At 40.6% G+C, this 27,514-nt stretch overlaps 1 protein-coding gene across 3 annotated transcripts in view; it reads right to left on the bottom strand.

Annotated features, from left to right (window-relative positions):
- The window catches only part of grid2 (glutamate receptor, ionotropic, delta 2), a 578,212-nt gene that overhangs the window by 16,096 nt on the left and 534,602 nt on the right, over positions 1 to 27,514 (bottom strand). For all 3 annotated transcript variants that reach the window (XM_068310762.1, XM_068310763.1, XM_068310764.1), the window contains exon 14: positions 14,923 to 15,089. In XM_068310762.1, coding sequence (XP_068166863.1) covers positions 14,923 to 15,089 — 167 coding nt within the window. The remainder of the gene's footprint in view (positions 1 to 14,922; positions 15,090 to 27,514) is intronic.

Raw genomic sequence — 27,514 nt, 5'->3', positions numbered from 1 at the left:
AAAATACACAAAACAAACTGAAATCAATCAGGAAATGCAAATGAGTTCTTCAGAGAGCTTACAAAATTAATTTCATCCGGAATACACCAAAAAATTAATTTCAATATAAATCAACTGAACAGACTCATGACTCAGGATTATGGACAATCTCTTATCACTTCCTGGGTTGACTGAACTGATGGGACTGGGGAGCTGGGGAGCTACATGGTTCAAATTCCAAATGTGGTTTTAAGTGCTAGGACAGACTGAAGGGAAGAGAAGAGAAGAGAAGAGAAGAGAAGAGAAGAGAAGAGAAGAGAAGAGAAGAGAAGCTGTTTTAGAAGAGAAGAGATAAACAATAAGAGAACAAAACAGTCATTTGAATAGCAAATCCATAGAGTCAATCCAATAAGAGATCATGTTAAACAACTGTCGTCTTGATTGCATGAATTTTCAGACCCAGTGAAGAATAGCAGAAAGATAAGATTTAGTGTAAAAGAGATGCACTATTGACTGAAAAGAAATTAAATCAAATACAACTGCCATTGTGTTCAGCAATACAAGTACAGCGGCAGCAGTGATTCGGCTGTATGTCCTGGTTATTGCTTTGCTGGCACAAAGAAGAGGTATTCAGCGTAGAAATCCCTCATCTTACATCAATCATGCACCTGTTCTTATTCAACACAGCATCGGGCCCTGCTCCATTTTCTCACAATCAAGTAGGTGAGTTACTTTTGGACTGCAACATTGTGTTGATATGCATGCTGACATGGATGAAATCTTGATTTTAAATGGCATCTGTGTATAAATGAGACAGTACTGTATACTGGTTTGTTCAGAATAAATAACTGTTCATGAAAGTAAAAATGTGCTTTTTTTTCCTAGAGAAGAAATTAGACTGGCTTAGAGTGCTAACGACTTGGACAACAGATGATGCACACACACACACACACACACACACACACACACACACACACACACACACACACACACACACACACACACACACACACACACACACACACACACACACACACACACACACACACACACACACACACACACACACAGGCAGTTGGCTACAGAGAAAGACGGATTACTCGAAAGCTAATGAGATGAAATAAGAGACCTATCAAAGATTCCAGGCATGATTTCTTACTTTGAATTCAGCTGGCGTCCGAAGATTCCTTGTTTGATTTTAATGACTTTTCATGGTTGTCAAAAGAAAGTCCGGCTTTATGGTTCTCTGCTCATATATCGATGGTTCTTTTGTGTCATGACTGAAAAATTAGTTTGTTTTTTGGCCACTTGAGTCCCTATCTGCAGTGGAATTATCTTACTTAATCTACTTTAGTACTATTGAACACAATTAGTCTGACAGTACATGCCTCTTTGACAAAATTATTCAAAAGATTTTTATCGCTGACATTTGAGGAAGCACTGACAGACAGTGAAAAAGGTCATTATAATTTATTTCCTTTCTGAGAGAAACAACAAAGCCATCAGAATTTCTCTGACTAATTTTATGCAACCACAAGGTGTCAAATAAGCCAATAAAGAATCAAAACCCATCTTCCCAAAATGATCAAAGATGAACCCAAAACAAATGTTTTAAAAGAAGTCTTTCATCTGTGGAAATACTAGGATTTGACTGAGCCATGTGAAACCTGAAGGGAGGACTAAGCAGACTGGCTTTGAGAGCCAGGACAAAGTGATTCCCGCTCCCCTCGATTATGACCCCAGGCTGCCCAAGGAGCTCATCATCTATCATTCCGCACTAATTGGCCTATCAAAGTTATACAAAACCCACCTCACCGATAGGCCATTAAATTGACCGCGCAGGCACGTGTGAAAAAAGCTGCACTTATATTACGTTTATCTTACTGAGGTTATGCTGAAACCCCCATAGAAATAAAACACACCGATCTGACCCTTTTATTGTAGAACACGTGCACGACAGAAATGATGGTAATGATGGCAATTCCTGCTATCATGTCTTTTCCTGATATTAAACATGAGACCATGTCTTGGGTCAAAGAGCAGCAACAGATGATTGCATGCTTCTTTTAACTTTAATTTTAATTTAATTTAATTTTTTAATTTGGACAGTAATTCAGCAATTCAGGACTACTTCAATGAGGAATCCCAGTTCTAAATATTTAGATGTATCCACAGTCATTTTACATGAAGCATTTTCATACATGTAAAATCATCAATAATTGTCAAAGGATTTTCAACTTATGGCTGCTACTATGTATGAAGAGCTTAAAACTGGTCCAAAAAAAAAAACTTTTTAAAAAGAAATGGTTGCGGTTACTATGTGTTTTTGTTTAGGTCTATCCAAAAGCAGACATGCAAGATGGAAGACCACTGTTAGCTGATTGGCAAAAAACATGGGTTGAGTCAAGTTTTCTGTGGTGTATTATCTGTCTTCTTTTCCTTTCGGCTTTTCCCTTCAGGGGTCACCACAGCAAATCAATTGCCTCCATCTAACCCTGTCTTCTGCATCCTCTTCTCTCACACCAACTACCTTCATGTCCTCTTTCACTACATCCATAAACCTCCTCTTTGGTCTTCCTCTAGGCCTCCTGCCTGGCAGTTCAAAACTCAGCATCCTTCTACCAATATATTCACTATCTCTCCTCTGGACATGTCCAAACCATCTCAGTCTGGCCTCTCTGATGTACTCATTCCTGATCCTATCCTTCCTTGTCACTCCCAAAGAGAACCTCAGCATCTTCATCTCTGCTACCTCCAGCTCTGTCTCCTGTCTTTCCTCAGTGACACTGTCTCTAGACCAAACAACATCGCTGGTCTCACCACAGTTTTGTACACCTTTCCTTTCATTTTAGCTTAAACTCTTCTATCACACATCACACCTGGCACTTTTCTCCACCCATACCATCCTGCCTGGACACGCTTCTTCACCTCTTTTCCAGACTCTCCATTGGTCTGGACTGTTGACCCTAAGTACTAAAAATCTTCCACCTTCTTGATCTCTTCTCCCTGTAACCTTACTATCTGTCTTGATCACTAATTTTTCTGCTCTTGTCTCATGTAAAGAAAAGCAGCGTCCCTTGAAAACAAGGGACGCTGACGCTGACAAGTGACTTGCCTGTGTACAGAACCAGCAAAACAGATGAGTAAATGTACTTCTGCACATTAGTGTAGTGAAAACAGCGACAAACTGACATAATTAGATCCAGATGTAGTTAAAAAAACACAGCACAGATGAAGGTATCGAAGTCTTAATGCTGTCATCAGTGCTTACCATGGTATTCATAGTGTGGAGTTTAAGAAGAAGCACAGGAAAAGAGCTAGTGTGTTTTGCCTGAACAACTATTAATTGATTTGCTTTAATTTCAGAGTGAATATATAGAATATCGAGTGTACACACTTGGAGGTGATGTGTGTGATTGTTTTGAGCACTAGACATCATCAGTCAGAGTACTTGAGCCGAGGTATCAAGCAAAAAAACCACTTTATTTACCACACCCAGCATCTTCTATATGTCACTGGAGTTTGAGGAATGACAGGATTGGCAATAGTGCTGCTCCTGCATTGCACAGTCAGGGGGCTGCTATACTGATGTCAAAGGCATTTTAACAGCTAATTAAATGCATCATTATCCACTAAAATGTACTATATACTTGTTAGTTTCAATGTCAGTCAGCTGCATGCATGAGGGGAGAGAAGTGTGTGCAGTAAGTGAAATGTAATTAGAGAACAAGTGTAATATGTGTCAATTCAGAGAGAAAACAGCTGTCCCGAATTTGCATTCTATATACTTGTTTGTTTAGGTAGCAGAGGATTATTACTATAATGTTATTGAGTGTCCGGATGTGGCATCTGAAGCACGTCTCCCTGTGGATGTGAGCATGTCTGTGAAACAGCTGGTGTGCTGTGAGTTGTTTTAACTCTATGTGTGTAATGAGTTATCACCTTGCTTTAAGATCATTGACTTTGACTGGGGAGATCTGTAATGACTTTAACACTCCCACTGGCTGTTAAAGCAAATGAGCAAGGGTTGCCTGTGTGGTGCAGGGCGACTGCTGTGTGTGCTTCTGTGTGTGTGTGTGTGTGTGTGTGTGTGTGTGTGTGTGTGTGTGTGTGCATGTAAGCTCTGTCTATGCCTCCCTCTTCTCTCCGCAGTGGCCGTTACTGAGAAGACTGGATGTTACCATGGCAACTCTATGGCAGCAGCCTTGATGGCGGAATGATCACATGTTATTAGTTGACTAAAGCAAAAAAAACCAAACCCTTCACCATAGAGATTTGGATTAGGGAGGGAGAGACTGGAGCTTCAAAGCATAAGGTAAAAAGTGAAAATAATAATAATAAAGGAATCTCTGAATTATTTCAGATGACATTGAAGGTGAAAATACTGCATATACTAATATCACGCTGAAGGAAAGAGAGAGAGAGAGTGAGAGAGAGTGAGTGTGTGAGAGAGAATGATGAATAAACATAAAACAATCAACAGATAGTTGAATAAAAGCAACAAGGCACCACTGCAAAGCCAGAAGTTACTATAAATGTGCATTTCATTTGTTCACCCTCCCTTTCACATGTATAAACAAATCCCTTGCCTTTTGACATTTGAGGTTTAGGGTGAGGGCAGTTTCGGATAATGTGAAACATGTTTCTAACTTTTTTGTTGAGTAATAATACCAATTAATTTAAGTTATAGACTGTGGCTGGGCAAGTGATCATGATGATGATTAGGTGGTTAGCATCAAGGGGACACCACAGTATGGGTTGTTTAATATAGAGAAGCAAAACGTGTCACAAACAAAGAGAAGTGCTGGCATCAAATTTCTTCCAAACAAAAAAAAAAAGTGTTCATTTATTTGAACAGGGACTTCTTCGTTATTACCTTACAGCATTCAGCGTTTAGGATTTCTTGTAACTTCATTTGCAAGAAATTTCTAACTGTGACAGTTGTAATGAATGGACCCCCAATGTTACCAGCAATACCCCCCCTGGAGTGAGAATAAACTGTGAAGAAGCTTCCTGCTACAATACTGCTGGTGCATGAGGAGCATCTTCACATGTCAAATAAACGGTGGAGCTGTTGCAGACAGTCTATAAGCTATAAAATCAGTTTTGAAAGGCTGTTTTCTCAGCACCTGGCAAACACTGAGTCAATGATATCAATCAAGTCAGGTCTCAACCCCCTTAGTTAAACTATAGTTATTTTATGCTATGGGGCAGTAAGTGCTCTTACTGCTCCTTTAATTGCACTGTACATCCATATATAGTTTTGATTATCCAGTCATACCTAGTCCCATCCATAAGACCCCTATCAATGCAGGTCATGTCCCATGTTGTTTTCCCCAGCATAGTAGGTACTTACCTCTGCTGTGTCCATTAAACTATATAGCAGTGTGTGTTAGATGATCAACCATGACGAAAGAGTTCAATAATGGCCAAAATGGCGAGACAGACCTCCCACTCTTTCTGTTAGAGGTGATGAGGCGTAGTGCATCATCACAGAACCAGCTACTATCTAAGGAAAAGTGCAATGTGTCTGCAACAGCTATTACAACCCCGCTCTTTTGCATTGAATATGATGCTGCTGTCACCTCTGCAGTTCTTACATCTTGATTTTGGAGACAGTGAAAAGTGAAAGTTGCAGTGAGGTGTAAGGTGGAAAAAGAGCATCAATACAGCAGGGAGGGGAGATGTGACTGGCTTGGTGAGAGTGGCAAGAATGCAAATTGAGTGAGAGAAAGTGAAGGGCGCTGGAAAGCTGACAATAAAATAGTACACTTCGATGGGCAACAACATGGGAGATAAAGGGATTATTTTTAGCTTTAGTTCAGATTATGTTATTCTCAAGAAAGTCCTGGTCAAGCCAGCAGTAGCTTTCTAACAGAAAATTACAAACTGGAAATTCCATAGTGATGCAAAATAGGACACACATCATAAAAGTGATGTGTGAAGTACCAGTCAGTGATAGTCGGTTTCTCAATCCTACTGTATGCACAGGAGAAAATCCCTACAGATGATGTCTTCTGATCTTGTAAAAAGAGTTTAAAGTTCCTGAGGGGAATCATGCCGGGCAGCTTTAGCTTTTGCCGTAGCATACTCCAGGTTAAGGGGGTAGAGTATGATGAGGCCTTTTCACTGAATTCTGTAAGGACTGAAGAAAAGATGATGTGATGTGCTGAGGGAGTAAATCAAAAGATAAGAGAAGCAAGGTGGGGAGGAATGCAGGGACAGGCATAGAAAAATGGTGCAATGAGTGAGCTGAAGAATAATGTCAAATATAACAGGCTTAGTGGGTGTATGGTGTGGTGGGTGGGTGGGTGAGGGCGGGAGACAGAGGTGTTATGCAAAATGCTCAGAGACGCCCACAGGCTGTCAGCTCCTTAAATGAGAAGAACACTGAGTTGACAGCTGAGTTACTAGTTTAACAAAAGGCTGCCAACACCACTGGTCTCTGGCTGCCTCTCCCGGAAAACATATAAAACATGTTCTTATTATGAAGTCAAAATAGCATATCTAAAAGTAGTTTTCTCTGTGGTTCTGAAGAGGGCAGGGTCAGATGAATTTAAATTCTGTTGTTTGAAAAGATGAGTGTTCAAAAAGTAGCATGAGACAGAGATTTTGCTGATTCCTTAAGTGGCAGCATGTGTTGTAATTACTCTGGGTAGCAGAGAGTTACTTACAGTAGGAATTAGGGAGGCCAACCATCAACTTGAAAGCTGAACTAGGCAACTATCTCAGCAAATATTCCACTAAAGTATCCTTAAAATCTGAATCAATATGAGTAAATGGTCTGCTGAACCTGAGTTCTGGCCTGCTTGTACAGATGAGGGAGAGTCAATAAAGCATTGTGTTATCAATTTATTGCCTTTTGCTCTGTAAGCTCATCACAAAGGATCCACACAAGGGACCAACATCTTCAAACTACCTGCTGATAACCTGCTGCTCAACAACATGGAAGCTCCACTCAAGTATCATGGGAGTTAAAATAAACAGGCACGTGAGTCAACACCAGACGGTCAAAGCTCAAGCTACTGATCGTCAGAGCACTCACCAGAGCGAAGACTTTAAGCCTAAGCAGACCAATCCAAGCACTGCCTGGACTGATGATCAGGATGTCTGCAACTCAACGTCCCGCCCTGAGATAGTGGAATGTCTGGTACAATGCATTTTTAGTCCCATGAATTCATCAAAGTCATAAAACTCCATGGCATCACACAACATTACATAGTCCAAGGTGAGGAACCGTCTCCACTACTGTTCTACATAGGCCTGAAACCCCTCAGTCAGATCATCACGACAACATACAAATACAAGCTTTGAAGTGGGGAGAGAATAAGTTACCCCCTACACATGGAATATATCAAGCTATACACCAAGAGAGAACAAGGCATCAACCAACTGATCTCAACATGGATCTAGAGCCAAGACATTGGGATTCCATTCAGTAACCACAGACCCAGTTCAAAAGAGTAAGCTGGTCTCAGGAAGAGATAGATGCCACCAATCTCAAGAATTGAAAACTACTCTTAATACATGGAGGATTCAACTCAAATTTCAACTCTCTGAGAGCCTGAGAGTAACAAGGAGCATGGTTAGAGGCATGGTGAAGGAGGGTGATGAAGGAGAAGGTACAGCGTCTAGGGCCAGGCCCTCAAAAGAATGCTGGACCAGTAGACAGAGTAAGTGTCATTAATAAATCATGCAAGTGATTGTCCAGAAGAGTACAGAAGAGATCAGATACTGAACGCTCAAACTTCCAGATCTCTGGAAGTGAATCGAGTTGTAAATCTACTTAATATACAACACTGACAAATATTTTTCACTTTGAATATGAATTCTTTGCACCACTAGCTCATTCATGCTCCTGTTATATGTAAACCTACACCTACCCATCAGCTCCCAGTCTTTGCATTTTGGGCAAATTCACGAGTTCCTGAGCCATATTAGTCTCAGGTGAGTCAGTGGCTTCAACCACCACCACCATTGTTCGGATAAGTCAGGGATTTAACTCGGTTCTTTTCAGGGAAAATGCTCTTTGATCACAACATCTCTCAAAAATGTGAAAAGCCAATTATTTTCTGACAGACAAAATCCTCAATAAACAGACAATTATTATTTTTAGTTTACTCTCTTGATTTACAGAGATCTAACAGTGCAAATGATGGAGTGTACTTGATGTACTCCATGTCTTTCAATGTACTCACTGAAAGACGTGGAATTACAATGAGCACAACTTACCACAGGGAAAGAAACAGGGTCAATGTTCTAACAAAAGAATGTTCTGCTGCCAGGCACAAATCACTGATCCACCATTATGCCCTTTCAATTAACAGCATGTCACTTAACTGACACTCAAGAAATGGGGTATGGGAGGTCATTTACTCATGGGACTTTGGTCTCTTAAGTAACATTTGCAAAGCTTAATTATTCCAATTAGTGTTCTCTCAGGACTCAATGTCAAACACTTTGTCAACAAACTTTTCAATTAAACATCATTAAGCCACAGTGTGTGGGTGATCTGGGGCAGATTATGAAGATGAACTGTGCTCAACAACACTGAAAAGTTAAACAGTCATTAACCAACTAACGTAAGGAAAGAGTGAACCATAGAAACGAAGGAGAGTGAGAGACAAAGAGACAGAAAGGGATCTCTCACATGCACATATGCAAATTCATAGACACACACACCCACTCACACATGCCCACCTTCCCCCAACACAGGCACGCACGCGAGCACACAGAGACACACACATGCATACTCTCTCATTCTATGTTCATCACCCTTGAATAAATTCATTATTTCTCCCCATGGATACTGATTTCCATGGATTGGAAATTGAAGGATTCAGAGCCTCCAGCTTAAGTTGAGCTCACTGTGTGAATGAGTGTATGCATGATGAAGGATGGATGGGGAGAGATTGTGAATTAAATAACTTGCTTTTTTGGCTTGTGGTATCCTTAGTGGGAGTCATGATCCTGTCTTATTTTGATTATGCATGTAGCTTGTGGTGTTATCGTACTACAGAGAGCCTTAAATATAAGTTTCAGCAATCTCAAAATAAATGAATCCTGGTTGTTTCAAACTTGAAATCCAGAACTGAGAGATAAAGAGAAAGAATATGAGCTTCGTCCCTCCAAGGACACAGACACCGCCCAACTGGAAAACACTTAACTTATAGATAGACCATAACCTCTGTAATAGACAAATATAAGTGTAAAGGGTAAAGGTTCAGATCCAGCTAATATTTAAATTAGTAAATTGAAGGCATCAGTGAAAAGAGATCCCTCTGGAGTTCCCCTTTGGACGATGCATGAGAAAAATCTCTTCCTCAAGACAATGGGCCACAAAACTAGTACAGCAAACAAAGCTAAAAGCCAGAGTATTATGAACTGGGCTATTTCATGAGCTTTTTCTGCCAAAAGAGAATCTCAGGACAAGAACCAATCCTCTAATCCAGTACAACAGACTAAATTGGGCAGTTGTAGGTCAGTCGTCTGCTTCATTTCACCCATTCCTGAGGACGGATCAAATGTAGGGAAAACATTTCCACTAAGGGGACAATGGAGTTTGTTAAAAAAAATTTTTTTCATGATATTAGAATTTTTGCTTTAGAAACTGACGGATTGCATAACAGACTTTTCGTGTTGTCATGCAGGGAAAATACAAGTGGGTATGATAATGGAAATAACAGCTTAGTTGCATTAAGTGACCCAGCAACGGTTTGAAGCAGACACAGATAAAGGACGTTTAAGCAATGTCTGCATTGTCCGCTGTGCACACAGTATACCGACAAGCAGTAAACAAGCCATTTTAATAAAAGTAGTACACTGTAAGATTTGACCTACTGCACACTCTAATCAATCTAACAATCAATATGGTGACTGCTGAAAAATACAAAATACTGAAAATAAAAAAGTTTTTATATCACTGGTTTTATTTGAATTGAGATCTAATGATTTAACTGAAAAAAAAAACTCTAAGTCAACGACTACTTTCATATTGGGAACAAGTAGCTTCCTGTGGCTGGACCTCAGTTTATCATCGGCAAAAGAGATTACAGTAAATAAATGCAGGAAAGAGCTTAAAAATTAAGAGAGGTGAAAAACAACTGGATTAAAGGCTGAAATAAAAGTCGAGGTCTTAATACAGACGATGGAGAGAAAAATAAAGAGTGTTAATAGTTATCACCAACATGCACATGTGGAGCTTTTTGCCCTTGCTACATCTTCTATTTCAAAAGTGATAAAAGGGGAGAGAGATTAGTTGGGATCAGCAGTAAATTACACTTTCTCTCACTGTCAACAGCACTTGCTGTGAAACCCACGGTCAACAATGCTGCAATGAACTCCATCAGCTTCTCTGATTTAGGTTTTTCATCTTGGATTGAAATGTGTCTATTTTGGGTAAAATACCATTCTGTTTATGTGTTAGAACATGAGTTTTTGACCAAGATAAGAAATAACACAAACCACTTCAGGCCTTGAAAGCTCCATTCCTTTGGAGCTGTCATTCATTTGCCAAGAAGCTGATGGACAATATTTTTAACGCTGTTACTTTCATACAACCTTGGCCGGGAAGCGATGAGCTGCAGAACAGCAGACTAATGTCATTTCTACAAAGTGAAACCAACTCGTGGCGTATGCTCACTACAACAATGTATCCCATAGTCTCCGAGGTGTTGTGTGCCTAGGATTGTAAATATGATTTGTCGCTGTTGTATGCTTAATTTAAGCTCCCAAGTATAGAACAGAGGGTGCAATCCCATGGTCCCTAAAGGAAACACAGCACACTGTGGTACTAATTTAAAACCATTCAACTGTCAGCCTTTAAGCCACATTTGCCTGAAGCCAGAAAAGAAAAGAAAAAAATAATTGTGATATTGTGAGACAAGTGGTGCAATCATTAATTAATAATATGTAAGCTGTGGAATTCTTTGCTCAGCCAATGTTTGCCTAGCATTAAATATAGAATTATTGAGAGATGACATTGTACTGTGATATCATACAAATTAACATATAATTAATTTAATTCACCTTTTTATTTCAACTGAAAATGATCATGTAGTTTCAATGAATTTGTTGAGCACACCACACTAAAACCCCAACAATTAACAATAAGAAGCATTTCATCCACTCAGAATCCAAATCTAAACCGTAATCATGTTCAGGATGCACGATGAAATGTCTGGCTTGCAGTTTATCTTCGGAGATTGCAGTCGCCTCCAGATGTCCATCTGCTATGGATAAAATATCCCATTGTAAATTTTCACATTTGTGCCTGCAGAATAGCACAGATCAAAACAATATATACCCAGGAGACAGGCTTATTTTTTCACAATCATGCCCCTTCAGCACTTCAAAACAACTTGTCAGTAGCTGTCAGTTTAAATTAGCAGACTAACCCTTTATGCTACTGCTTTCTGACTGGTAAATCTGCAGGCTATCAGACACCCACATGCATGCAAGTTTGTCCACTGCCATGCATTATTTGTTCAACAGTGGTGACAAGATGAGGGTGCTGCACTTGTACATTGGCAATGGCTTTCCATAACAACTAAAATGGTAAAAGTTGTAGCAGTTTGTCGTTTTCCACAGATGTTGCCTTTCTTGCTTTATTCTAAGTGTCAAAGAAAATAAGGTCTTCTTTCATCTCTCATATTTCCTCCAGGGATTTGCAGATTGTAAACACTCCTCAGATTATGCAAACTCCACGAATAAATGCACACACAAATGCACAAATACACATACAAAGTCCTCTTCAGGGGGTTCTCTGTCCTATTACCTAAAATAATCTATTTCCTCCAGGATTAATTAATTGTCTGTCTGTCTGTCTGTCTGTCTGTCTCTGTCTACCTACGTACCCACCCATCCGTCCATCCATGCATCTACATATCTATCCACTGTTTGTATCTTTGGTATTATTAGTTCATATATTTATATTGCTGTGTTCTATTCTTTCTATATTTCTATTGATTTTTTTCTTGTTATTATCAAATGATAAATAATATACTTTGATTTACAGGTTGGGCCTACAATACAGTATAACTACAATATAAGAATCTAAATTCCTGGAGAGTTCCTTTTCTGAGAACCTGCTGTGATAGACTGAATCAAAAGCGATGTTGATGTAGAACATGTTCCTCTAAAACATCGAATGACAAGCCGGAGGCCGATGATATTTTCTTGAAAAATCAGTTTTGAGCATTCTAAAACATCCCTAGCACTGCAGCTACAGCATCTTTACTGAGAAGGGTGGCGCAGGCTTAGCAGATGTGTAGTTACTTATAATTCCTTTCATGAACTTGAGTGATTTTCAGCTGGCTTTTTTCCCTCATCCGTGCTGCGATGTGTGTCATTGCTTTAGAAACCCAATTTTAGTGGATGAGATCCATAGAGGATTTCACTGGTGACAGCAAAATCATGCCCATCTCATTTCTTTAGATACCACAGCCTGTGTCATTCGGTAGACTAAATGACATTCTGGTTTGTGTACTAGTTCCACTCTCCATTTTGGACAGATGCCGTCACAGCATTCTGGGCTTGTTGCTGTGATTGGCTCCTTAATAATTTAACAACCTCATCATTTCTGTTGGTATCAAGGGGTTAGGGATAGGAGTGTCTTTTACAAGTCTCTGATGGCATGACTAATGGAGTGTTAACGTTCCAAAGTAACTCTGATGACCAAGCAGAAATCACTCTAAATATGGATGTCGTCCATAACTTAATCCCAAATATTAATACTGATCATGTTCAGTTCAATTTGAACTGAGGGAATGCACCATCTAACTCGGTAATTATAAAGTTCTATCAGTCAAATTATCAATGTGCTTCTCTTTTCGTTGGCTTTCTTTTTTGTTAAATCTATTTGCACAGCAGATCATGTGACAGTTTTTTCCTCATTTTTAAAAATGTTTTTTAGTTTAGTTTTTAACATGGCAATTGTAAGAATTTTCTGCCCCACAGTGGATATTACAACTTCACATGCTTTGCTTCAATGCACATCCCTGGCTCAGCTTTTGCTAAACAAGGGGCTGATGACATAGCGACCGTTTTACCCTCCCAAAAGCCTGTTTTTGCATATTGGCCATCTGTTTGAACAAGAATGTTATTTTTGGGACTGAAACTGTGAAATTTTGAAAACAGGCTTCAGACAGCAAAATTTTCAAAACGCCACCAGACCGCTGTGATAAAACACAACTCAGGCTGAGAACAAAGATGACACAGCCCAATTTCCGAATGCCTATTACGGGTCCTGCAAGGCTTATTCAGAGAGAGAGAGACACACACACACACACACACACACACACACACACACACACACACACACACACACACACACACACACACACACACACACACACACTGGTAGAAAATAGTCTAACATAACCATAATAGCGACAAAAGTACAGAGGAAGATTACCTGGTTTTGTTTGTGCTGCAGACTGTAGACAAAATGTGGTTGTGTAAACAGGACCAGGGCCTGATTCTGCTACACCTTTTTACCATTATTTCAATGATTTCATTTTTCAATTAAATGAATAGATTACTGTATTTTATTCTTGTGTTTTTCTTTTTTACTTGGGCGACAAAGAAAAAGCCAAGAATCGAGTCAATCAACAAGTTTCCAGTCTGAGCAAATATAATCAAAAGTTTGAAATATTCTCTTGTATCAGGGCATCACTAATTTGCACGATATAGTATCAGCATTAAAAAATGAATAATTCTAAAATTTAGATCAAAGCAAAACAAAGCAATTATGCAACTGTGATAATTTCTTCCTCCTGACAATTTCTGTGTGTTTTTCTGTGACCCATAGGGACCAGTGTAAGTAAACTGTTTGAAACCGCCTTCCTGAGAGAGTGATGCCGCCCCAAAAATAATAGGAGGGAATTGGAAAAATGTTCTGTCAATTAATTGCTTGTTGATTTTAATAACCACAGGAGGCAATAACGCTTCACCAGGTTTGAAGCTATAAACAAACAGGCCTTTTGACTCACACAGCTTGGATGAGTGATAATTTTTTTTTTCCAAATGATTATCTTGTGAATATCACAATATTGATCCTGCAATATTGATCGACCAATCCTTGACTCACAAGTGATGAATACTGACAGAAGATTTTACATAATTATATTATATAATATTATAGCAGCTTAATGAAGATGATCTCATGCTACTTCACAAATAAAGCCAACATGGTTTTCTGCTGGGATTCAAGCTTCAAGGTTGATGCTTATGTGGCCTCCAAAGAACACTCTACATAACTAGACCTGCAGTCTGGGATGCTGCTTGTGTCACAGTATTGTGTAAAAAATCAATTGAAGCAAATGAAGGAGGACAGTAAATGAATAAATGGCTTTTGCATGGTTACCAAGCTTCCTAATAGTCACAGGGGAGCATAAATAATGAATGCATGAACGACTTCTCTTCTTGATCCATGAGATAATTTGAGCAAACAAACCTCGACTGTGAACTTCAGCAAAAAGATAAACAACTGTGATCACTTTGGATACGTCTGTGCTGTCTGTTGACTTATTTGCGAGCTGGTGTTGTCAGACTCACTTAACCTCAATGGGAACCGCTGGTTTATGGTGAGGTTAAGCTGCTTAGCTACACAGAAGTACTGTTCACTCATTTCCTGTAGAGGATAGATGCACAATTTAATCTTCTCTGTACTTGGGGTCTTACCCACATAGGAGATTTTCAAGCAGCATGAGGGGCAAACTTCAAGAGAGAGATCATTTTTTGTATTGGATGAAATGAATTTTGAGCAGTGAAAAGATTCAGGACCTCTTCTGAAGTTGAGATATTTTTGATCATAGGGGATCTTTGTGTAAAATTAAGATGATCATGGAAAAAAATGTTATCACTCAAGGACAAAAAACTTGTCATGTCCCTCAAATAACAAATTGGTCAAGGTCACCTGTTGTTTATTGTCATATCTCTTACCTCTGGGAAAAAATGTCCCTGTATGGACTCCCATGCTGCATGGCGATACCATATCCACGGTCTGGTGCGTTGTTGCCAACGGTGTAAAATGAGCAATCCTCATCATTGTTAGCAACATACTCCAGCACTGCTGCATCCCATACGAAGCCAAAACGACCATTTTTCACCTGAATGAAAAAAAGAAAACATTTACCCACTGTAAATATTCACAGAAGTGTCTTCTTTACCTCAGGTGATAACTCAGCATTCTGTTGTGACTTAGTTGAATATCCTGTTGAGTTATGTGGATTATTCCTTACCAAAATTTAAAATTTCATTACGCAAACAAATATAAACGGAGCCATATTTTACCATGTATTGAGCAGACTTACTTATAGCTGTGTTTTATGTGGATCCTTGTGCCTGTTCAGTTTGAATCTTTGGCCTGAGTCTCTGCTCTTCTTCTGTCAATATTATGGAATATTATGGCTGGGTTTTCCTGTTTTTGCCTCTCACCCACTTAATAGGAAGTATATTAGCAGCTGTAAAGTCATTCTTATCATTCATTCTACATTCAATCTAATTATTCATAACTGATGCAAATTGCGGTGACTCAATCAATTTATTTTAAGTCAAAGCACGTAGTCTATAAAATCATTAATTAATCTATTTTTTGTGCATCCCCTTCAGTTGCTCCATTGGCTGATTCACAGTAGCTACAAAACACAACTATCACATAATCGGCCCCAGAAAAGATGAACCTCCAATGCCATTGGTTTAGAGTGAGAAAGGACCTTGAGGGGAGTGTCAGTGTCAGTGTCAGTGACTGCAGCTGACTATGATCACTTTACCAGATCACTTTTGTTGTTGAACACTCTCTTCATGGTGATGTGCCTTGGCAAATATAAAAATGGGCTAATGGGCTGTTGGATGAGATTAGAGGAACAGGAGATAAGAGCAAGCCAAAACAGGCAACATCACATTAGGAACAAGACCAAAAACCCAAACCCATGACTGCCAAAACCATTGCATGATAAGGGGATTTGGCAGCACCGTAGCCAACCTCTTCAGCTTGTATACGATAAAGGATATTAACTTCTTCCCATCAGGAAAAACTTTGTTACACAAGAAAAGTGCATTTGAGGTAGTTAGGCTACAGATCCAGATCAACAGAGATACTGCAGAACTGGTCTGCAGTATGAAGACTAACTCAGCCCCGCGGATTTTTGGTAGGCAGTCACGTGATACCGTACGCGCATTTTAAGGCTGATGGCATCTGGAAGTGCGATAAGTGCCGTGAGTCTCGGACTTTCGTGAGACACAAAAGTGCTTTACACAGTCGACAAGAGTGTGGCAAAAGGTAATACAGATAGAAGGTGGTTTAATATCAGTATGCGAAAGGTCACAAACGTTCAAATAACCATAAATAATAAGATAAATAGTTTGTCGCTCTATCTCGGAATTCGTTAATCGCGTGTGGTTCCTGGAACACATTAACCGCGAGGAACGAGGGCAAACTGTAGACAGACAGATAGATAGATATACATGGACACATAAACACAAACACATTCTTCTTTTCCATTTGGTATAGGTTTTATAGGGGTTTATGCTGTGTGTTTGTGGTTGTGTATGTGTTTGCATTTTTGTACGTATCACCTAGGTTATGTGTGATGACTAATGCCTGAGAATTCGCAAGTCTCTCTGATTGGGTAATTTCACAGTCTGCAGTCCTCTGAAGTATAGACTGTGTGTGTGTGTGTGTGTGTGTGTGTGTGTGTGTGTGTGTGTGTGTGTGTGTGTGCGTGTGCGTGTGCGTGCCTGTGAAGTAATTCACTGCAGGAAATCAGAATCATTATATCTTTTTTTATAACCTTAAAAACATGGAAAGAGGACTTTAATACCTTCAAGAGTAATTTTATTGCTTTTCATTATTGCTTTTCAATTGGGCTTTGTTGAAAAGAAATTAGAGAAAATTCTGTTTCAACAGAGTACGACTAAACATTAGGGACTATGTTTTTTCACAAGATTTGGTTGAAGGGTGCTAAAGATAATCATGACACACAACTTGTAATGACCTCTGAGGCCAGTAACACAGAAAACAGAGCAAAAACTGTGTTAACATGAACATAATCATTGCCTTCTAGTTTACATACCCTTTTCAGGACAGCTGTATACTCTTCTGAGGGTCCTGGAGGGAGCATGGGATTTTGCCCAACCAGCCCATATATACTTTTAGGACCTGGAGAAGGCTTATGACCATTTCCCCTGATGCATCCTTTTGAGACTGCATCAGGATTATGACATGGACAGCTCATTGTTACGAGCTGTCAAGTGTCTGCATTACCAGAGTCAGGTTCCATCGCCAGCAGTGAATCGGTTTCCAGTTGCAGTTGGACTTTGCCAGGGCTGCCTCTTTTCAATGATTATGTTCATATTTTTTATGGATGTGGTCTCTAGTTGCAACCAAGGGGCAAAGAATGTCAGGTTCAGTGACCTTGGAATTCCATCTCTGCTTTTTGCAAATAATGTGGTCCTGCTGGTCTTGTCGAACAATGACCTCCTGCTCACACTGGAATGGTTTGCAGCCAAGTGTGAAGCAGCCAGGATGAGGATAAGTACCTCTAAATCTGAGACCCTGGTTCGCAGCCACAAAAGGGTGGAGTTCCCACTCCGGGTAGGAGAAGAGTCCCTTCTTCAAGTGGAATAGTTCAAATATCTTGGGGTCTTATTCACATATCTTCAGGTCTTATTCACCAGTGCGGTAAAAAGGGAATGGAGAAGAGAAATGCAGATTAATGCAGCATCCACAGTGATGCAGTTGCTGTACTGGTGTATGGTGGTAAAGACTGGAAAAAAACACACACTCTTGAACAGGACCCACAAAGTAAAGCTCTCCATTTACCTAAGTTTGTCTAAGTTCCAACTCACACCTATCGTCCTGAGCCCTGGACAATGACCAAAATGATAAGATCGCAAGTACAAGTGGCTGGACTGAGTTGTCTCCACAGGGTAGCTGGGCTCAACCTCACATGGTGAGGAGCTCAGACATCCAAGAGAGTCTCAAGGTGAAACCGTTGTTCCTCCACATTGAGTGGAACAAGCTGAAGTGGTTCAGGTATCTGATCAGGATGTCCCCTGCACATCATGCTTGAGAGGTCTTCCTGATGTTGCCAGCTCATAATCTCTATTATAGAATAATGACAGTTCATATTCAATACTGTAACATGAAGAAACAAATTATGAGCTGCAAATCTTTCGGAACTCTAAAAACCAAACGTCTTTCCACCAGTTTTTGAGGTGTGTAGAAACCATATTGAATGTATAGAAACCAAAATGAACATTGCTGAGTTTTAAACAAAACTAAATATCAGATGCACACCTTTGGGGCCCCTTCAACTCACGTGTAAAAATAAATTGAACTCCATCCAGTCGGAGATATAGATCATATCCATGTTATGTAAAGTCTCAACCTCTATACTGTTAGACAACAGTAATCATAGTTGTCGTCACTGGTGATGTCACGACCCGGCTTGTCAGCCATGACAAAAGTGGAGATACGCAGTCTTTAAGGGAAAATTAATACATTTATTTTACAAAAATAACTGCAAAGCAAACATCTCTAAATTATGAGGTGTATACATCAGTATTATCAGTGTGTGTGTAGATGGATGAGAGGAAGATGATGGGTGAAATGTTGTATGAAAGCAACTAAACTAACAAACAGGCCAAAGCCAACCAAACACAAACGTGGTGCCGTCGTCAGGATCAGGTGAGAAGAGAGAGCAGAGGGAACCCCGGAAAGTCTGAGAAAGCTGATCTTAAATACCCTCACTGGGAGACTGGCCAGGTACTCCCAGTTAGAGGGCTCTGCCTACTTGCTGGTTACCTGCAGAACATAATCACAGACAGACACACCCACCACATACATACACACAGCAGCAGGCCCTGCTATGCAGGAGGCTGTCACAGTGGAATCATAAATGTTTGCTTGGTACAAGCAATGCTGATGCATTTTCAGAAGCAAGGACAGATCAGACTTATTTGTTTACTTAACCATATCAGAGGAACGGTGTGCAGGGAGAAAAGAACAGATTCAGATATACACTGTTCTCTTCACAGGCCAAAATTGGAAAATGTGAGAAAAGCACCAAATGGAGTATGTCCTAAAAACTAAAAGGACAAAAAGAGAATATAGAGGAAAGAAGAGAAAGCATGCCAGGCAAACGTCAGTGTTTTTGTCTGGATTTTATTATTCTTTTGATAACACTGCAATCTTATTTTTAAATAAATAACACAGGATTAAAGAGATACAAAAGCCCTCTCTAACAGCAAAATTATGGCACCGTATGTGTGATCATTTTCTATGATGGATACAGTGGTGGGTTTTTGACTTGCGCAGTGCATCTTTTTGGAACTTTAGTTTAATTAAACGGGACTCAATAAAATAAGTATAGCACTGGCAGCATAGTATATGATCACATAAAAAGGAATTATTCCTGCAATGAAAATTATCCTGGAGCCTGTGAAGAGCAAAATTCCTGCCTGATGCTGCAGTATGTGCTATGTTTGATAAACAATGTATTTGTGAATGAGGAGCATTTGATTTGACGATACAGAACAAGGACTCCGCAGAAAAAAGAAAAGTTTAGTGTAGACTCAAGGGAGATTAATTACTAAAGGCAAAAATCATAATTGGGTCCAATAAAAGCGAAGTGTTGAAGTTCTCTTCCCTGCTGCTGTGCTACCTTTGATTGCAATTGTCATTGTGTATGGTCAAGACGCTTTCGATGTAACTTTGCACCTTTTAACTGCTTCGTATTTAGAAGCCACAAAGTCGCTACTGTAATTGGAAGAGCACTCTAAGAACACCCTTACTGTTCTCCTTATTCAGAGCATGTTAAATACACTTGTACTTTTTGTGTTTCCCTTTTTAATGGAGCTTGTTTTTCAACTTTACATCATTACTGCTGCCGATCAGTGCCTGACACTCAGCTCATATCCCCTGGGTTTACAGCCAGGCTGCATCTAAAAATTGGAACACTTAAAGTGTTGAAAAGGATAGAAGCTTCTATTCATCGCCACAGGACTTGTAAGGACATTGGCAAACAAGGTGGATGATTTGTCCACAACAAGATCTCCTAGTCTGTATTCAATTCTGACCAGTCTACAGTAAACCAACTGTTTGAACTCTGAGGTTCTCTGAAGTTCTACTGGTGATTTTTAGCATGTAGGAATTTTCTCTGAGACAAGACGAACAACAGAAACAAAAACAGTTCTGCAAAAATGGATTCTTCCTTTATTGAATAAGGTCTCTTTAAAATAGGCAGTTCAAAATACGTATTTCAAATAATAACAAGCTACCAGATTGCTTTGTGGGTGGCTTAATGTTTTAATTGGACAATATTAAAGGCCCAATATTATACTATTATACTCTTGTTAACAATTTTACATTTATAACCTAAAGTGCCAAAAACACATCTTTGAAGTTTCCTGCCAAAACAGCGCTCGGATCAAATTAGTTCAGGAAAGTCATGCCCATTATTAGAAGCCGATGTGGCTTGGGCTTGCCAGTGCTTTTCTCTAGGCAAAACTCTGAGCACCTGTAAAGCCTCTGCCCTGGAGAAGCCTACCATGATGTCATAGTTGGCTTCAAGAATTGTTTTGATGGGTGGTAATAGGTACAGCAAGCAAAAAAGAGGTAGAGCTGCCTTTTTTTTCTCATGCCTTGTGCCATTCAGGGAGTATTTTAGTTTGACAACCACAAAAAGTGCATCATCCATGATCCTGGGCTTTTAACAAGACTACACTGTGTTTAAAAGTGTCTTTAAAAATGACCAGGTGACTTTCGAGAATATGAAGATAATGATTGAGATTTTGCTGCAGGGGGAGAAACCACCAGAGTCACAGATTACTTTAGGGAGTTTATAACTGGTCAATGTCAAATTTAACTGTCTTACACAGTGCCATTCTGAGACATCCTGTGCCACAAAACAACCACAAAACAAAAGCCTCAAACAACAAATCTAATTGTGAATACATGTCTATGGTAGTCTAAAGTATGTTTTTAACATTTGAGAGTTAAGGTTAAAAACCTTATCATAAAATACTATCATGAGAATGGGGGTGTGTGGGGGGTATGGGGCGTGTGTGGAGGAGTTGATTTACTTCAGTCCATGGTGCACAAGCACACTATCATTAGACACCACTGGGGAAACTATTCAGCACTTTCATTTGCAGGTTGATTTGAGCACTGATATTAAATTTTTTGTCAAATAATAACTGTGGTAGTGCTTTTTAGGCTTTTCCAGAAGCAAGCCCTCATAAATGTGTGCAGTTTGAGAGTTTCAGCTGCTTGAAACCCTCTGTGCTCTGAGATTAGGTTATCATTTACAAGCAGTATGTTTGTGCTCCCCCCTCTCCCTCAATACTTCTTGCTACACCTCAAAAAAGTAAGTCCCACTTGTAACACAGACACACACACACACACACACACACACACACACACACACACACACACACACACACACACACACACACACACACACACACACACACACACACACACACACACACACACACACACACACACACAAACACACACACACAAACAATTTGACATCTCTTCCCTATCCTGGTTTGTGACTCCATTTGTGCCAAGTTAATTATCAGTAGTTTTCTTTCCTCCGAGACGTTGAATGTTATTCTAACCACACAGTCAGAAAAATATGCACACAACCACCTGCAAACACAAACTGAAGCAAATTAGTATGCTGCCTTCAAGACCATGCAATCAAGAAACATCAAACCATCTGGCTATGAATCCTAATCACTGCATTGGACCCTGTTTTTCTATCTCATGAATGTTGAGCCCTCTAATCACAATATCTCTTCTAATTCCTCTTTATTCCATCACTGACATCACTATTTATTTCATATCCCTGCTGTTTCATCACTTTCCATGTTTTATGTCTCTTGTTTATTGGTTTTAAAGGATTTCTGTGACTTAATTGCTTAATTATGAGAACAACCTGTTTTCACTGTGGCTGATTTATGTGTTTATCTCCATGAGAAGGGGCTAGAAAGGAAAATAAGAAACACTTACATGCTATAACTATTAATAATGAGTTAAATACTACAACTACAGAACAGATATATGATGACACAAATAAGAAAATACACGTATGGTTATGTGATGCACGGACATCAATTTTGTCATTATGAAATGAAGGGTGGATAAAGTATGAATTGACATCATTTTGAGAGTTCAATATCAAGGCAGCTCACACTTCCTGTGAAGTGATGCTACACATAGAAGTAAAATTACCGTGATAGTTTGATACTCTTTAATGTAATTTAATGTACATGAAAGCTTAACCATGGAATCGGAAGGATATTAATTTATTCACCTTTGTTAAATTGAATCCAATTTCGGGTCACATTTAATCAGAAATATGACTACAAAAACATAATGTCAAACAGATTTCTTCAATATCTACTTCATTAATTTTTGGAGACATATGCAGTTAGACTACAATGAGCTTTTTGTACTTCTGTGGCCTTAGAATTAATATCATTATTATGGTTATTATGACAATTGTGACTATTATGATTATTATTTCTTTTCTGACAGTAATACATTTTCTATTCTCCTTAACCTTTGGTAAATCATAAAAATTTGTAAACATTCATAAGAACATTAAAAAAAAACACATAAAAAAACTTTATTGACAGGTGTTAATTTAAGGAATCCTTAAATGCTTTCACAAATGCATGTTGTGAAAGCATTACAAACCATCTATAAGCAATGGGTATAAGACAGAAGTTTGGATCAAGGTCTGAATAAGTCTGAAAAACTTTAGGTCAGTTCATTTCAGTCTTGAAAGGCCAGATGATGCAAAAATACATAAATATTAAAAGGTGAAAGGTGAACTTCCAGGTTGTGCTCAGTGAAAGAAAGCCTCCCGTTCATCCTATATATAGTTGTACTCTTCAAAGTGAAGTCATATACATTCTGATTCTCTGGATGATGCTTTCCAATTCTATAACTAAAATGACCCAATTATCACGTTGGCAGGTTTCAAGAATTTCGTCTGACTCATCCACAGCTCAAACAGCCTGGCTTCAGAGTCTAACCATGTATAAACTTCAAAACGGATAAACTACTCCAAGGTTCACTCTCTCATCTTTTTCTCCTCCTCCCCTCCTGGAAGACATGCCTTCAAGGGAACCCAATCATGCAAAAGGAATAGTAGATTCTTCATCTTGCTCTAAGTCTAAACTGAGAAATACCAAAACAGTCTTTTCCTCTCATTCATAAATTACATCTTAGATTACAAAAACCTTCCATGTAGCACACATCAAATTGGGCCCTGGTGTGAAGTCAGTTTCTTAAATGTTCATTTTGAAGCCTTTGAGCAGTGGATATGAAATAATTTTCACAAGAGACACTCACTCCTGTGTTCATTTCAGTGGGGAAACATTTATAAATTGGCTGCAAAGCACTAAAAAAACTTCAAGTAAGGATTCATGGCCATAGAAAGGTCCAATTTTTACCAGTAATTGTCCATGCATAATTTCATTATTGGGCATTATATAGCCTGCCCCCGACAAAAGAATACGGATCAACCTTCGTCGTAGGACCCATGTCATCACGTGGAACATCCAGACACTCCTTCGCTCCGGAGCTGCCACTTTGCTGTCCCGAGAGCTCAGCTGCTGTAACATCACCCTGGCAGGACTTTGTGAAGTACGATCGCAAAGCGATGGTGAAACAACAGTAGGCGACTAATGCTACATCTGGAGTGGCCCCGAGAGACGGACAGGCCTCTATGGACATGGATATATAAAAGTACTCGCTTTCCGAAAGGCCCTCCATAAGTGCCTCATCCACTGGCCTCCTCTGAGTGACAGACTGTTGTTGGCCTGCTTTCTCCACCAACACAGCAAGATTACAGTCGTTGTTGCCTATGCTCCCACCAATGTAGCCACAAGAAGAAACAAGCCAGTGTCTTATTGTGGTGGTCCCAAGCCCAGATAAATACAGAGGTTGCACCAGGAAGGGCATCTGGCGTAAAACTTTTGCCAAATCAAACATGCTAACAAACCTATGACTTCCACTGGATCGGTCGAGGCCCAGTTTAACAATGACCACCATCGGTGCTGTTGACCTACAGGGTGCCGGTGGAAATTGGACTACTGTTGGTTGAAGGAGAGGAGGAAAGTGTGTTCGTAGGAAGAGGAAAGAAGAACGCCAAACAAAGGTAGAGTACATCTTGTGTTGACGTTGTGATCAAAGAGAGCAGTGACTGCAAAGCAGTGGCAGGTGAAAGTGTAGCCAAACAGCATAGGATGGTGGTATGTAGGATGACTCTGGTGGTGAGGAAGATGAAGAGGACAAAGATAGAGCAGAAGATGAAATGGTGGAAACCGAAAAAGGAAGAGTGTTGCATGAATTTTAGGAAGGAGTTAAGACAGGCTCTGGGGGGCCAAGAGGTGCTTCCAGATGACTGGACAACTACAGCTAATGTGATCAGGGAGACAGGTAGGAGAGTAACTGGTGTATCATCTGGAAGGAAAGTAGATAAGGAGACTTGGTGGTGGAATGAGGAGGTACAGGAGTGTATACAGAGAAAGAGGTTAGCTAAGAGGAAGTGGGACACTGAGGACTGAGGAGAGTAGACAGGAGTACAGGGAGATGCAGCGTAAGGTGAAGGTAGAGGTGGCAAAGGCCAAACAAGGGGCTTATGATGACTTGTATGCTAGGTTGGACAGTAAGGAGGGAGAGACTGATCTATACAGGATGGCAAGACAGAGAGACAGAGATGGGAAGGACATGCAGCAGGTTAGGGTGATTAAGGATAGGGATGGAAGTCTATTGACAGGTGCCAGTAGTGTGATGGGAAGATGGAAAGAGTACTTTGAAGATTTGATGAATGAGGAAAATGAGAGAGAACAAAGACAAAGGTGACTGTTGTGGACCAGGAAGTACCAAAGACTAGTCAGGATGAAGTGAGGAGGGCATTGGAGAGGATGAAGTGTCGAAAGGCAGTCGGTCCTGATGATATGCCTGTAGAGGTTTGGAAGTGTCCAGGAGAGGTGGCAGTAGAGTTTCTGACTGGGTTGTTCAACAGGATCTTAGATAGCGAGAAGATGTCTGAGGAATAGAGGAGAAGTGTGCTGGTGCCCATTCTTAACTATAGAGGAATAAAGCTGATGAGCCATACAATGAAGTTATGGGAACGAGTAGTTGAAGCTAGACTAAAGGCAGAAGTGAGCATTTGTGAGCAGCGGTATGGTTTCATGCCAAAAAAGAGTACTACAGATGCAGTATTTGCTTTGAGGATGTTGATAGAGAAGTAGAGAGAAGGCAAGACGAAGCTACATTGTGTTTTGTAGATCTGGAGAAAGCTTATGACAGGGTGCCCAGAGAGGAACTGTGGTATTGTATGAGAAAGTCTGGAGTGGCAGAGAAGTATGAAAGAGCAGTGCAGGACATGTATGAGGACTCTTAAGACAGTGGTGAGGTGTGCTGTAGGTGTGACAGAGGAGCAGGTGGACTGCATCAGGGATCAGCTCTGAGCCCCTTCTTGTTTGCTATGGTGATGGACAGGCTGGCAGACGAGGTTAGACAGGAATCCCCATGGACTATGATGTGTGCAGATGACATTGTGATCTGCAGGGAGAGCAGGGAACAGGTGGAGGAGCAGCTAGAGAGGTGAAGGTTAGTCTTGGAAAGGAGAGGAATGAAGGTTAGCCGCAGTAAGACAGAGTACATGTGTGTGAATGAGAGGGACCCAAGTGGAAGAGTGAGGTCAAGAAGGCAGAGGATTTTAAGTACTCGGGGTCAACAGTCCAGAGCAATGGAGAGTGTGGAAAAGAGGTGAAGAAGCGTGTACAGGCAGGATGGAATGGGTGGAGAAAAGTGTCAGGTGTGATGTGTGATAGAAAGGTTTCAGCTAAAATGAAAGGAAAGGTGTACAAAACTGTGGTGAGACCAGCAGTGTTGTTTGGTCTAGAGACAGTGTCACTGAGGAAAGACAGGAGACAGAGCTGGAGGTAGCAGAGATGAAGATGCTGAGGTTATCTTTGGGAGTGACTAGGATGGATAGAATCAGGAATGAGTACATCAAAGGGACAGCACATGTTAGAGGTTTGGGAGATAAAGTCAGAGAGGCCAGGCTGAGAGTGTTTGGACATGTCCAGAGGAGAGATAGTGAATATATTGGTAGAAGGATGCTGAGTTTTGAACTGCCAGGCAGGAGGCCTAGGGGAAGACCAAAGAGGAGGTTTATGGATGTAGTGAAGGAGGACATTTAGCTAGTGGTGTGAGAGAAGAGGATGCAGAAGACAGGGTTAGATGGAGGCAACTGATTCACTGTGGCAACCCCTGAAGGGAAAAGCCGAAAGAAAAAGAAAAAGTTGCCTTTGCTCTCAACGATGTTGCTGATGAGGATGCGAAGCATGCCTTCTTTGACCAACTCCATCAGGCTGTTGGCCAAGCCCTACCACGCGACATCACCATTACTCTCACTGACGCCAATCCCACTTTTTTCAGCAGTGATTGGTTCACAGGCTCACCTGTCGGCACAAGCTTTGCTGACAGGCTTATGAACGACAACAGTCACCGCCTTCTCCTTCTCTGTCACCACAACAACCTCTGTGTAGCTGACACCTGGTTCCCCGGAAACTGATCCGTCACTGGACACGGTACAGCCCAGATGGCAGAACCAGGAAAGCGTTGGACCACATCCTTGTCTCTCGACACTGGAGGTCGTTTGTCATCAACTGCAGTGTGTATAGAAGAGTAGAGCTTGGCAACACCAACCACCGCCTGCTGGTGCCCCAGCTTAAGTTAAAGCTGTGAGAGAAGCAGCACACCAAGACTCAACCTCACCTGGACTTCTCCCTACTCAGTGATCCAAACATCGCCATTGAGTTCAGTTGCTCCATCTGGCGCACCTTTGATGCCCTGGCCACTGACAAAGTAACGGACTGGCAGACCCTCAGGGATGGTGCCATCCAGTCAGCTCATGATGTCCTTGGATGTTCTTGATCCTCCCCCTGACAGCCTTGAATATCGGAGAGGACACTCCACATCATCGACTTGCGGCACCGGGCCAGGCTCCAAGGCAACCTGACCAAGTACTGTTGACTGAACGACCAGCGTAATGTGGCCATAGCTGAGGACAGAAAAAAGTTCTGGCAAGCAGAAGCTGAACATCTATAGTCCATGGCCAATGCGAACAACATGAGCCGTGTCTTTACTCAAGACAGCCCTGGTGAAAGACTCTGATGGCAACATCACAACTGACGCAAACTGCCTTGCATGCTGGAAAAACCACTTCAGCCTACTTTTGCGGCACAGCTCCATCCCGGCTGATCTCACCATCTTCGCGGCTGCAAAAACCACAGTCCCTAGCGATACCTGGAATGCACATCCTACCACACTCGAGGAAGTCAAAGCCGCTCTGAAAAAACTTAACAGGGAATGCCTCCATTATCTGTGTAGTAACGGCTAAGATGCTAAAATCTGGTGGTGACAGTATTATTGAGTGGCTCACCCACACTTTCAACCATGTGTGGGAGACAGAGAGGCATCCCAGGGGCTGGAGCA

Source organism: Antennarius striatus, chromosome 3, assembly GCF_040054535.1.
Source record: "Antennarius striatus isolate MH-2024 chromosome 3, ASM4005453v1, whole genome shotgun sequence".
In the NCBI taxonomy this organism is placed as follows: domain Eukaryota; kingdom Metazoa; phylum Chordata; class Actinopteri; order Lophiiformes; family Antennariidae; genus Antennarius; species Antennarius striatus.
The sequence above is the reverse complement of the archived record's forward strand: the minus strand, read 5'-3'. Positions and strand labels throughout refer to the sequence as shown.